Here is a 13,124-nt window from a genome sequence, read left to right as displayed (position 1 = left end):
TCCTCTCACCATGGCCACCATCCAATCATTTTTTGGAATTCCAAAAAATCAGACTGGGGGAGCCCTGGGCAGTCTTCCCTTGGGCATGACCACTCAGCCCCATTGAATGGGGCCTCCAGACTCAGGGGCTGAGCCAGGAGAAAGCCTGGGCCCTCCAGTTCTCTGCAGCAGGCAGGAAGCTAGGGCAGTGGACAAACTGGCCAGAAAGCAAAGGGACATAGCAAGGAAGGCAGGCAGGAAGGAGGTCCCCATGGCCTGAAGAGTCGCAGAATGTGCTGTGCCTGAGGCAAAACAGAAGCCACAGGCCTTCCCAGGGCCCTTCCCGGCCTCTCCATCCTCAGGCCTCTTCCCTCTCTGCACCCTGCACCCACAAGGGAATCTGTGGCACACTTACTCTCTTATCACACTATCCTGGATACTCTCGCCCAAAAGACTTGTTTAATTAAAAAAAAAAAAAAAAAAAAACCTAACTGGAAGTCAAGGTACTGAGAAGAAGAAAAGACAATTAATAGTGGCCATGGCTGGGTCCCTCTGAGCCTGCGCTCTGCAAAGAGAGGAAGCTTCCAGGCCTCCTCCAGCACACCCCCCAACCTCACTCAGTATGCTAATTGTTCCATTGCAGTGAATTATTCAGCACCCCTTCCCTACCCAGCCCACCAGCCCCACAACCCCTCTGGCTGAACCAACAGCTCTGGAGCCTGCACAACCTCTTCCCAGAAGTCCCCGCAGCAAACCCATGACAATTTCTTCCCACTTAAGGCGACAGACCTGGACCCAGGGTTATAGACTACATGATCCTAAAGTTGCCAGGCCTTGTGGGCGGCTGTAGAAACTGCATGGGGGACAAAAGGCAAGTGCACATCTGCAGTCTGTAAAAATTTCACAGCTTCAGAAGAAGCTGCCGTTTGAGGCTCTGATGCTGCACGACGCTCATATTGATTAGCGAGAGAGAGCATTTGCCACGATGATTTTGAGTCCACCCAGGCTCTTCCCAAGGCCTCTTCTCAGGGTGTACTTTTCCTTCTCAAATGGCTCTTTCGTGGCCTGCCTGTTGAAAAGGCAGGCTCCCTCTGCTTCCCCATCCGAGTAGTTTTGCACATAGCAAAGATCAGACCTCATCCCACTCTCTCACGATAACTCACCCCTAGATTCCAACCCTGAAGTCCCCAAAGGAAAAATCTAGATAGAGAAAGGCCTACCCGACCCTTCCCAACCTTTCAGCCTCAAGTCCCATCACATCCCACTGGACACAGAATGTTCCAGTCCCAGGGCAAAGCTGGTCCATTCACCCATCAGGCCAGACACACTCACATCTACAAGTCTTTTGCTCATGTGCTCCCTCTGTCTGGCTGCCTGCCCTCTCTGCTTGGCAAAATCCAACCCAACCAATATTGGGTCCCGAAGTGCCCTGATGAAATGCTCCATCTGAGACGCGCTTTCACCCCAGAAAAGGGCTCCTCACCCCAATGTTCCCCCTGACAGCCTCATCACGCTGCTGGCCTGGCCCCGTCCCCGGAGCTTACAGTTAGGTGTCCACTGCCGCGTCTTTTTGACTATACATCTCTTGAGGGCAGGGACTTGCTCAGTCCCGGCTGGAGCTTCAGCACCCAGGCAGTTCCTGGCTCTGTAAACATCTGCTGAATTAAATTACGAGAGTCTTCTCCTGATCCTATCATAATAATGGTTCTCTCTTAGCGAGTATCTTAATATACCAGGCAATTGCCACACTTTATCTTCAGTCCTCACCAGAACCAGAGACCTTATGTTTTAGCAGCCCCATTTTCCTGAGAAAGCAACTAAAGCTCAGAGACGTTAAATAACTTGCCCAAGTTCACACAGCAAATAACTGACAGAGCTGGCGCTCCAACCTAGGCAGTTGGCGTGTCAACTCTTTCCTCTGCACTGGGAAATTTAACACATATCTCTTTTAATCACAAAAGAGCTCATGAGTTCATGAAAGTCAAAACTAAATACTAAAGACAAATACTTTCCCCAATACTAATGATAAAGAGAAAGCAAGGAATGAAATGACTTCATGATTCAAATCCAAAAGCAAAGGAGAGGGGCTAATGTGTCTCAGACAAGGCTGCTACCAGGGTAACAGCTGCAAGAGAAATGCCCTGTGCACAGGGCCAAGGAACAGAGAGTAGGTCCAGAGGAAACAGGTGTGGAGGGTAACCCTGCAACCTCAGGGTTCCTTTGGACAGATTTCTGACCCTCAGTCCTTCTCCAGGCCACGCAAGATAATGCACAGGTGCCCCAAGCAAACTCGGTTTGATCCAACCTCTGCCCACGCCAGCATCTTTCCCCAGCCCCACACATGCCCGCACACACACAATGATTCCCATCTAGATTGCATCTAGATTGCAAATTCTCTGAAACCTCCACAGGAATTTTTCATACCCAGCCAAGAAGAGTCTGGAGCAAACTGTGCTCACTAATTGCTGACCTTGGTGTGGACTTTGATTCAGGAGACAGCTCTCCCCAGGGTCTGGTTTCTGCCTCTGACCAGCAGGGAGCCATGAAAATGTGCTCAAAAGTTACCGAAATATGTACGCCTTTCCTGAGAGCCACTGCAGTTGCCCAGGAGTATGAGAAGAAGGAGTCAGCAGGTTTCAAAGGAGCCAACAGCTTTCTCCAAAGTCCAGTTCAAAAGTCTCCAGAGGCCGTCACCTCTGCAAGCAGCACAAAGGCCCCGCACGTGACCCAAATCTGCACACACACACACACACACAGCCCATGTACTGGGTGGGACTCTCACAGTCTCGCACTGAAGTGACACCACTACCCTAGGAATTCACACAGACACATATTCTGCAGGGAATCTGGGAAAACAAATTATAGAGGTCTGTAAACACACACACATGCTAACCATCCATACACACACTAAGCATTTACACACACACACACACACACACACATCCTACAAAGCTCAGCGGGTCTAGAAAGGGCTGAGTTTCCCCAAGAATTTAGAAGTGAGAGAAAGGGTAGGAGAAATGGTGTTTTTATGACTCGTCACGGTCAATGTCTTTAACCTCATGTGTCCCGCTCCAAGCTCCTGACCTCTCAGCATTATTCACGGGTCTCTCGGTCCAGGTCGCACATACCTCTCACTGGGTGCTGAATGGAACATACCCCAGGCCCCAAACCCAAATCCCCCACGGCCCATTGTCTGTTGGGGTTGGGGATAGCTGGAAGTGAGGCGGGGGGAACCCATGCCTGACACCTCCGAGGGAAGTCTTAAAGATCTGGGGCAAACAATGGGGGCAGGGGGAGACAGGAAACTTCGGCTCCATCCCATGTTGCCACCCATCACAGCCTTGCAAGCCCTCAGAGCCCACACCCACAAATCCTGTTCAGAACACAGCCCAAGCCCCATGCGTCCAAAAGGAGAGGTGGTTCCTGGCAAGCGTGAGGAGCTTCCCTCCTGGGTGCCAGGAAGGCTTTCTGGCACCAATTCACAGGCACCCTGGAGGAATAAAGTGCTGGCGCAGTGGGGAGGGCCTGCCAGTGCTGAGCGCAGGGTGCAGGTGTGAGGATGGGAGCTGACAGCCCCACCGAGGGCCCTTTGAATCCCTGGAAAGGAAAACAGTAGCGCTCCTGGCTCCTGGCTCGAGGAGGACCCTGGCAGGCAGTGACTCGTCTATTGGCTGCGGAGCCTGGTCCCAACGCTCCAGCCCCCACCCACAGCCCCGAATTGCATCTGGGTGGGAGGGCAACCTCCGGCTCCCTTTGGGCTACAGAAGGGGGCCATACTCACAGGCGCTCGGTGTTCCGCGGGATGTTCTTGGGTATGGCCTGCAGCCCAGTGCCGTGACAATCCACCGTGGTGCCGGTGCAGGTGCAGAGGGCGGGGCACGCCGTGGCACCCAGGCGCCACGCAGCTACCCACAGCAGCAGCCAGAGCTCAGGCCGAACCAGCCCCGCGGAGGACCCCCTCTGGGGCGTCAGCGCCATGGTGCCCTCACCGCGTCCCTCTGGCGTGCCAGACGGCGGCAGCCGCTTACCATCCCCGTCTGGGGCGGCCTCCAGGTGCAGTCCCGGGGCAGAACCACCGAAGAGACTGCAGGCTGGTGCGCTGCGCCCTTGCGGGCTGGGAGGCACCTTGCTGCCCCAAGCGACAGCGCCTGTGCGCGGACCGAAGGAGGACGCCTTGGGCGGAGGGCGCTCCTCTCCTCTCCGGTTTCTCGCTAGCTGCCTCTCCCTCCCTCCCTCCAGCTCCCAACTGACTGCTGCGAGGAAAATGGGCAGGCCCCGTGCGCGCACGCACCTCGCGCACACACACACACACACACAATCACACACTCACACCCGCACACTCGCTCCCACCCGGCAGTCATCCATCAATCGAAAAGCACACATCCAGGGCCAGACTCCTCCCCGCCCTCCCCCACACACCCCCTCCCCGCCCCCGCCTCCAGACGACCACTTGGCGGCTGCTGGCAGCAGCGTACAGTTTCAAAGGTGGAACCTACAAGGCGCCGAGAGCGGGCAGGGGGCTGCGGTGGAGGGGCGGTAGCCCAAGGTTCCACCTGCCGGTCCCGACGTTCGCCGGCTGCGCGCGCGCGCGCACATACACACACACACACACACACACACACACACACACACACACACACACCGAGGATGAGCTCACTTAGATGCGCGCACCCGGCACCCGCAGCCCCAGCTGCCGGTCCAAGGGGGGGAGGGGATCTTATTTGCCGCCTAGACCCCTTCCCCTGGGCTTCAGACGTGCTTTCCCCGACGGCAGAACTGCTCTCAGGCCCCATCAGGCTTGCTGTGTCACTTTGTGGTGAAAGGAAGCCCCGCGCCTCAGGTGGCCACCTCCAAGCCATCTACCTTACTTAGCATGAGACCTTAAGGGCTGGGGGCGGGGCACGGACAAAAGCCCTAGGCTAAGTACAGTCTCCTCCCCTCCCTCAACACATTCTCCTCCAAGATTGCAGCAACCCTACTTCTCCAAGGGGAACGCGAAGCTCGCTGCACCCGGAACGAGAATGGCCTTGATTTGGACATTGCACAGCGCAGAGATGTTACTTCTGTCCATTTGGCTATGCTGGCTCTCCAGGAGTTAGAAAACAGGGTATCAATGGGGCTTGGAAATCCAGCATGTATCTTCCTCTGTTCACTCCAGCATTCCTCCATGTCTGACAGATGAAAACTAATATTCAGTCCTGTCTTCAACGGACAGCAGACAGCGCTGGGAAAAAGCTGGGCAGCCTGCTTGGGAGAGAAGGACCATGGGCCACCCATGTCAGACCCTAGACTTTAGGGGACTTTTCTCACTCTAAGGCAGGTGTAGACATGGGTGTGAACAGGCAATCCGGGTGGAGAGAGAATTAGCCTCAAGCCAGAAAGATAAGGACCTCCCTAGTATCACGGGCAGCTGTGGTTTGCTGGTGCTCCATAGGACCCAGGCATCTTTCCTCCATCAGTCAGGGGCCCTGATTCCAGGCTGCCTACAGCCGAGCAAGAAGGAACAGTTGAGCAGCTCAAGAAGAACCTCCCACCACAGGAGTCGGCTTCCCTGGGTTTCCCCTTGGGAGAAATGAGAAAGAAAGGTGGCTGGTCCAAGAGGTGCCAGGGCGAAGCTCAGCTTGTTGGAGGTGGGAGGTAGGATATTTATGGGCGCCACAAGATTAAAGCCGTATCTTCCACCAAGTACAGGCTCAGGGTTTTTCTTCGTTTTTCTTTCCCATCTTAATGAAAATTTTACAGCGCCTCTACTGTCACAGCACAGATAGAACTGTGGCCAGTATGTTGCAACTAACGAGGCTGATTTTATGGGCTTTTGACAATTCTTTTAAAAGTTTTCACACACTCCTGTCCATGACCTCCATCCAGGGCCATAGGTCCTTGAGCATCAATTCAGTGACAACCGGGGAAAAGGGACTTTCTCAAGGGCCCCAGTGAGGTATGATCTTAGAGAACCTTCCCACAAATCAGGTCTGCGAGGGCCTCTTCTCCCCTGTCCCTCACAAATTCCTCCTCAGGGCACTCAGCCCCCCTCCCCTTCCAGACCCTCCCCAGCTGCCTCAGGCGAGTTAAATCCTCATTCCTTTGAGCCTGCTGCTTTGTTTATCCCCTCCTAGCTGCGGCTCTGTTTACATATGTGGTTCCTTCCCTGACACCCCTCCTGGGCCAGAGCCTGTCCCCACCCCATGGCTTTCTCACTTCCTCACTTTGGCACTTAACCCAGCATCTGGCACTTAGTAGGCCTGTCACAGACGGCACTCAGACTGTTGATGATGTCTGGTCTCCAACCTTCCGCTCCAGTGGTGCCTCCTGGCCCCATGACCTCACAGGTTTCCTCAAAGCCAGGACCCATGTGGGGAAGAAGGAGAGTGTTGATTAGCCAGGCATCATGCCCTGGGGGCTTCAGAGAGGCTGGGTGAAGGGATGGGAGGAGGGGTGGAAGTGAGCAGGGGGCTGCGTGATCAGCCCTGCCTGTGGCTCCTGAGAGCCAGCCGCTCGCTACCTTAGAAGCTTCCAGACTAGTCTGGACAGTGAATCCCAAGCAGGACTTGAGTCAAGTTGTTACCGCCTGGCAAGGCCTGGCCTTTAAAGAGGGGAAGGAAGGAGGGTCCCCTGAGACCCAGGACAAAGACCCCCCCACCCCACGCCAGCCCATCACAGGAGGCCCTGCCCCAGCAGCCAGGCAGCTCCCCAACTTGGCTCCCATCCCCAGTTCCTCCACCCCAGAACCTGGCCGGCTCCCCAGTTCGGGAGGCAGCTCGCCATGAATGAACGCAGCTCATTAGTGTTCGCAGCACATTTACTCGTTAAACAGCCGCCTGGCCAGCCCCACACCCCAACCCCCCTTTGCTTGTTCAATTTCCTCCCCCATGCCCCTCCCTCTGTTGGGTCTCCCTACCCCCTCCCTATAGTTGGGCCACCTGCTCCCTCTGCGCGGATGGGGAGGAGGCAGGCCTGTCACACTGCTTCTGCCAGGAAAGCTCCGCCAAGCCCCACTCTGCCCACTGGCCACCAGCAGGCAACCCCCCCCCAAGGGACACTCGGGGCTGGGTCTCCCCATTCGGGGGTCTGAGCCTCCTCTGAGGCCCCTCAGCCTCCCGTACTCTGGAGCTGAGGACCATCTCCTGTTGTGACTTGAAGAAACAGCGCCCTCCTTCCAGCTCTCTGCTCAGGGTCCTTTCCTTCGCCTCCACCACCCCTTCGGAAGCACCCAGAAGGTAGAGAGCCTGCGAGAGGCTGCAGAGCACTGTAGTTTAGATTTCCAAACTGCAAAACGCAAGAATGAGACAAAATGCCTGCTATCTTAGCATTTGTTAAACACCATTTGTTGAGTATTCAAGGACTATGTACTCTGTACTAGGACTCAGCAACTCAACAGGGAATAAAAACGGACCTGGCCCACGGTGAGCTCACAGTCCAGCGGGGGAACTGAAAAAGGAGAGCCCATTCAACACAATTAGTTTGCTAAACGGGGAGCGTGGAATTGTAGAGAACCCAGAGAGTGGGGCTCAGCGTAGGGCTGGGAGGCTCCCTGGAAGACGAAGCACTTCAGCGGAGTCTTGAAGGATAAATAGGCATTGACTGGGTAGCAAAACAGGAAGAAAGGCTTTCTGAGCAGAGACCTGCGTGAGGTAAGGCACACAGACCACGCAGGCCTCAGGGGCTGAGCTTCGGCAAGTTCAGCAAGGCTGGGGTGTGGCAGGGGTTCAGGTGGGCAGTGCAGGCGCAGGTCAGAGATGGGGGCGCCCCCCAGGGGCCCTGCTGCAGCCCTTCTCTGACTTTATGGAGCTTGTGGATCCCCTGGCTTGTGCCTGTGCTCAAGGCACTGTCCCCAGAACCAATGACAGTGGTGGTTTCCAGGGAAGGGACCGGGTGGTAGTAAGGGGACAGTTTCAGCATATGCTTTTTTCCCCTACTGTTTGGATTTCTGTACCTGTGTAGTCTGATCTAACCTCCCGTCACCACTAATACATTTTTTTTTAATCCCCTGAGGTGCTTATTATAAATGTCAATTCCTAAGACCTACTCAAGACTTCTTAATCAGAATTGTCACTGTTAGAAAGTTGTGGGGAGGGGATTGGTGAGGCAGTGTGATTCTGATGCCAGTGGTTCCAGAGACCACGCTCTAAGAATCAAGGCCTGGTGTGCTGAGTTAATGAGTTTGAACTTGGACCTGAAAACTCTGGGGAGCCATTGAAGGAAGCAGCCTGGCAGGGATAAAGGGTCTGCAGCCTGCCTGCCTCACTCCTCTTCAGTTTCCACATACTGTGAGCAAGGATGAGACACATCAAAGAGAAAGATAACCACAGGGGGGTGAGGGGGAGAGGTCTAGAAGGAGCCTGGAGGGGAGGGGACAGAGCCATGTGACACGGGTGTATAGTAGCTTCAATCTTAAGATGTCAGAGCAGGATAGGGATTAACTGACTGAATCCAAATACATCTGCACAGTTGGTGGCCCACAGAAGTGAAGCAACTAGCCCACCTACACATGACAGAGGAGTTACAGAGATGAGGCATGAATGAGTCTGGATCTTGCTCCACGAGGCCACACACCCAGGCAGGACACAGCGTTCAATGCACCATGGACCTACCACCCCCATAGGGACTGAGAAACCAGGAGTCCCTCGGAGGTCATGCCAGCAAGACTTAGGACACTTTAGCTTTCATCTCTAAACCCCTTGATGTCCTCAAATTTGAAGAAGGCTAGACCACTTGAGGCTCTCAATAACAAAGCCTGACGCAGGGACAAGCTCCTCGACTTAAAATCAAGCGACTTTTATAGAGACCACCATTTGCAACCAGGACACCTCTGGCCGTTGAGAAGCACTGGGAGCAACAGAGACGCAAAGAGCAAGAGGAAGGAAGAAGAGGACATAAAAGGGAGAGAGCAGGGTGATGGCATCTGTGCAGGTAGCAGTTTGCTCATTCATTTATCAGACATTGATGGCATGCCAACTGTGAGCCAAGCATTGGGAATATTAGAGATGTTTGCTTGGGGCCCATCTCTCATTTAACGAAGCAACTCACGCTGTTTGCGTATGACAGTCTCTGTGCTGGCAGGCTCTTTCCGCCATCCTCAGCCTGGCCTAGTCCTCCTCCGGGAAACCTTCCCTGTCCCGGGGTTGGGTCAGCTGCCTCCCTTGTCACATGATCTCATAGTTCCCTGTGCTTCCCCTCAGAGCATTGACACTGTCACGGAATTACTCGTTTATCTAACGAGTCTCCTCCCTCCTAGGCTAAAGCACCCTGTGGACAGGTTTGCATCTATCTTGTTCCCTAATGCCTAGTTCAGGGCCTGGCACATCAAAAATGCTGAATAAATATTTTTCCTACTGAAGCCTAGGGAGGTTATTCAGGGGAGGGGGGATCGTGAGAATAAAGGTGCAGAAGAGGCAGGCTTCCTGTGAACGTCTGAGCAATGAAGAGTCACATTTGGCTAGAGAGAGAATTCACCAGGGAACAGTGACATGGGTGGGGAGAAGGGAGGGACGTAGAGGTCAGTTGAGAGCCTTGGATATTACCCAGGGGGCATTAATGAGACACAGTCAGCACATGGCACAGGTTGGGTCCCCAGGAAGAATCTCTAGGATGGAGAAGAGCTTACAGAGCATGTATTAGGAAATGCACTCAGGATCACTGTCTTGGGAGGACGGAAAGCACGGGGTTTGGGCAGAGGGCAACACTAACCTGTTACGCTGTTTCAGTGGCAGACTCCATCAGCTCTACAAGAAGTTGTGAAGACAAGATGACCCTTGGGAGCTGTCTCAAGTGTGGCAAGAGTGCTGGGCCTTTATCCCATGGCGAGGGCTGCCCCTGGAAGGAGCTACAACCTTGAGTGAAGCTGTTTCCTTCAGATAAGGGCTGCCCCCAATGAGGGCTGACGGTTGAGGGCAGCTCTTCTAGCAGCTGGGGGACAATTCCTTCATTCCTGAAGGCAGATCCAGACACTGCATCACAGTATCCACCACACATGTATAAATAGCATTTACAGGCAGTATAAGGACGAGGGGAATCCACAGAATGGGTAGCTCACCCAAGAAACCAGGGAAGGCTTCCAGTAGGGGGTATAAGTTTAAGACCTAAAGGATGATTAGGAATTAGCCAGTGAAGCAGGAGTGAGAAAAGAGTGTTCCAGACAGAGAGAACAGAGTAGGAGAAGGCCCAGAGGCAAAAAGAGGCACAGGGCCTTTTGGCATGACTGGGAGTAGATTTTCAGGCAGGAGATGAGACTAGGGTACTGGTAAGGGAGGGCAGACCCTGAAGGACTGAGTGCATCTGTTACACTGAATCCTGGGGCGAATGGGAAACCTCTGGGGGGTTTAAGCTGAAGAGTGAGATGTAATCAATTTTCTCTCTTCTACTTGTCCTCTGATTCAGCCCCTTCTGCTTCCTGTGGCATGTGGGAGAGGACCTGTGTGGAAACATATCATATACCCAAACCCCACATGTGAGGAAGAGCAGCCTTCTCCATCGGAGCTAGGCTGCTGTCCTTCTGAACCCAAGATGACAAAAACTGGCATCAGGGGGCTCATTCATCCCCCCCAGTCTCAGGGGCCTCATCTATAAAGAATAATCCTAACAGCTAACAAACACTTTCATTGGCCTACAAATTCCAAGGGTTATTGTATTCCAAGGGCATTACATATTCAATCATTTAATCCTCCCAACAAACTTATGAGGAAGGTACTATTTCTACACATAAGGAGCTGAAAGCGCAGAGAGGTTTAGTAACCTACCCAAGACCACACAGTGCGTGGGTGATAAAGCCAGGATGTAAAATGAGGATAAGACATACCTCCTTGGGGAGGGTGTGGGATTGAATAAATAGTACTACATTTGAAAGTGCCTTATGCTATACTGGCACGTGGTAAGTGTATTCATTTCCAAAAAAAGCTACAACTGGTAAGCGTTTTAGGTTAGCAAAAAGGTCTGTCTAGAAAAATTCCTTTTGACAAACATGATTCATTTTGGAGGATTCCTTCCTCTCCTTTTTCCTTAGCTCTCCTGCAAATGAATGCTTTCTGGGTCTACTTGGCAATGTAACCAAGACAGAATCAAGACATTCTTAGACCTTGTCTTGCTTTCATTAGACTTAGGTGGGATCTTCTAATCTCAAATGTAGTAGTCCTTCTCAAACTGACAAAAACCTAAGTTCAGCAGCTCATAGCCTAAAACCATTAAATGCATTTAATTGTAAATCTAATTTCTTAAAAAAACAAAAGCAAAAACAAAAGAATGTCAAAATGGTAACAACGTTGGAATTGTAGGTAAATTTTTTAATCTCTTCTTTTATACTGTTCTATATTTTCCATATTCTCTATAATAAACAGGCCATCACAAAAAATTAAAACATTGTTTTAGAAATAAAAACATAATTACTAAATCTATAACTGTTGCATGAATAAAATGATCATTACACTTAACATTCCAAATTTAATGATTTTAGGAGCAAACGAAATTCTAAATAACACAGTTTACATTCCTGCATTGACAGAGCTGCAATTGCTCTACAAAGGGTGCTTTAAAAGTAAGTGATAACTTTTATGAAATATCTAGAACAGGCAAATTCATAGAGAGTAGATTACAGGTTACCAAGGTGGAGGGAGGCGGGGAGTTATTGTTTACTGGGTACAGAGTTCCTGTTTGGAGAGATGAAAAGTTTTGGAAACAGGGGTCAGAGTTGCACAACACTTTCACTGTAATTAATGCCACTGAATTATATCCTTAATTGTTAAAATCGCAAATTTTATTTTTTATATATATTTACCACAATAAAAAATAGTAATAATAAGTGATGGAGCAGTTACAGGAGCCGATGTGGTCCAGAATGTCCTGTCCTTCCACTAGTCTGTCTCCAGCCCTCCAGGCTGGACCCATCAATCAGGAACACGATAGTGATTGCTCACAATAAGTGACTGCCACCCAGAGGTAAATGACTAGCTCATAATGGCCCACAGACAGGGATAGGGAATTTGAACCTAGGCAGTCTGACTCCAGATGTCACACCTTTAACCATTTCACGTCACTCCACAATGACAAAACCGTTTGCTGTAGATGTCCTATGTGACAGGAATCATCTGTAGGTGACCCTGCAAGGAGGTGCTGTTGTTCCTGTTAACAGACGGAAATCTGAGACGCAGGACTGCCGGCGGGTCATCCAGCTGGTGAGGGCAAAGCTCCATTCTCAGGCCCAGGCCTGGCCCGTGCAAGGCCAGACAAGGTGTAAATGACAGACTGCAGAGGGCAGGAAGGATTTTTTAAACAGATTGTTAAGCTTCTCTGGGTTTCTGCCAAGGCAGTTTGGGTCCTTGGAGGGTCTCATCCTCTTCAATGAACATTTATCCACTGGGCCAGCAGAGGCAGCAGCCCAGAAGCCAGGGTCCCCGGCGAGTTTAAGGACACTTGCCCACCATGGACTCTGCCTGGTGGGGCACGGATGGTGTGCTGCTGCAGGTTCCCGGGAGATGGAGAGTGGGCAAGGGTAGTGTGGAAGCAGGAGGGAAGGGTGGGGCCATCTGGACCCCCATCGGGGTGTGGGGGTATCTGCTAAGAGGGGCTCCAGGCAAACAGAAACCATGCGCCTTTGTTGAGTTGATCAGAACAGCGTCTCTGGACAAATGGGGGTTGGCGCGGCACCGAGACCCTCTGGAAGGTTTCAGGCACCATCTGCAAGAGGCTGAGGGCAGACTGCCACCCCGGGAAATGCTGAGTTGGTCCAGCTCTGGGACCAATCCACTTGTCCAGGCACTTGATCCTCAGTTTCCCTCAGTGAGGATAGATGCATAGCGCCCCAGCATAACACAGCTGAATACTTCTCCAGACATAAGCATTGCAATACCCCCATTTTACAGACAAGGACATGGAATCCCTAGAGGACAAGTAACTGATCCAGGGTCATAGAGCTGATTGGCTATCAGATCAGTTTCTGTGCTGCTCCCGTTTTCAGTCTAGCACCTAGCCCAGTATCTGCAACTTAGTAGATGCTCAATAAATGTGTGTGAAACCAAAATGAACTGGGATGGGAGCAGAAAACTCAGGTCTTCAATCTTAAAGGAAAGACAGAATTTAGAAATCCAGAAATAATAACAGTTGTTCAGAGCCAGAGCACTTGGAGTCTGGATGAATAAGCCAGCCCAACCCAGGGA

The 13,124-nt window shown here is 52.0% G+C and overlaps 1 protein-coding gene across 1 annotated transcript in view; it reads right to left on the bottom strand.

The window, feature by feature from the left end:
* Positions 1–4,251, bottom strand: part of SLIT1 (slit guidance ligand 1) — a 158,665-nt gene extending 154,414 nt beyond the window's left edge. Inside the window, exon 1 of the mRNA XM_033130967.1 lies at positions 3,761–4,251. Within this exon, the coding sequence (XP_032986858.1) occupies positions 3,761–3,957 (197 nt within the window). The 5' untranslated portion in view covers positions 3,958–4,251. The remainder of the gene's footprint in view (positions 1–3,760) is intronic.
* Positions 4,252–13,124: the final 8,873 nt, after the last annotated feature.

This window comes from Rhinolophus ferrumequinum, chromosome 16 (assembly GCF_004115265.2).
Source record: "Rhinolophus ferrumequinum isolate MPI-CBG mRhiFer1 chromosome 16, mRhiFer1_v1.p, whole genome shotgun sequence".
NCBI classification, from domain to species: domain Eukaryota; kingdom Metazoa; phylum Chordata; class Mammalia; order Chiroptera; family Rhinolophidae; genus Rhinolophus; species Rhinolophus ferrumequinum.
Note: the sequence above shows the minus strand (reverse complement) of the source record. Positions and strands in the feature narration are given on the sequence as shown.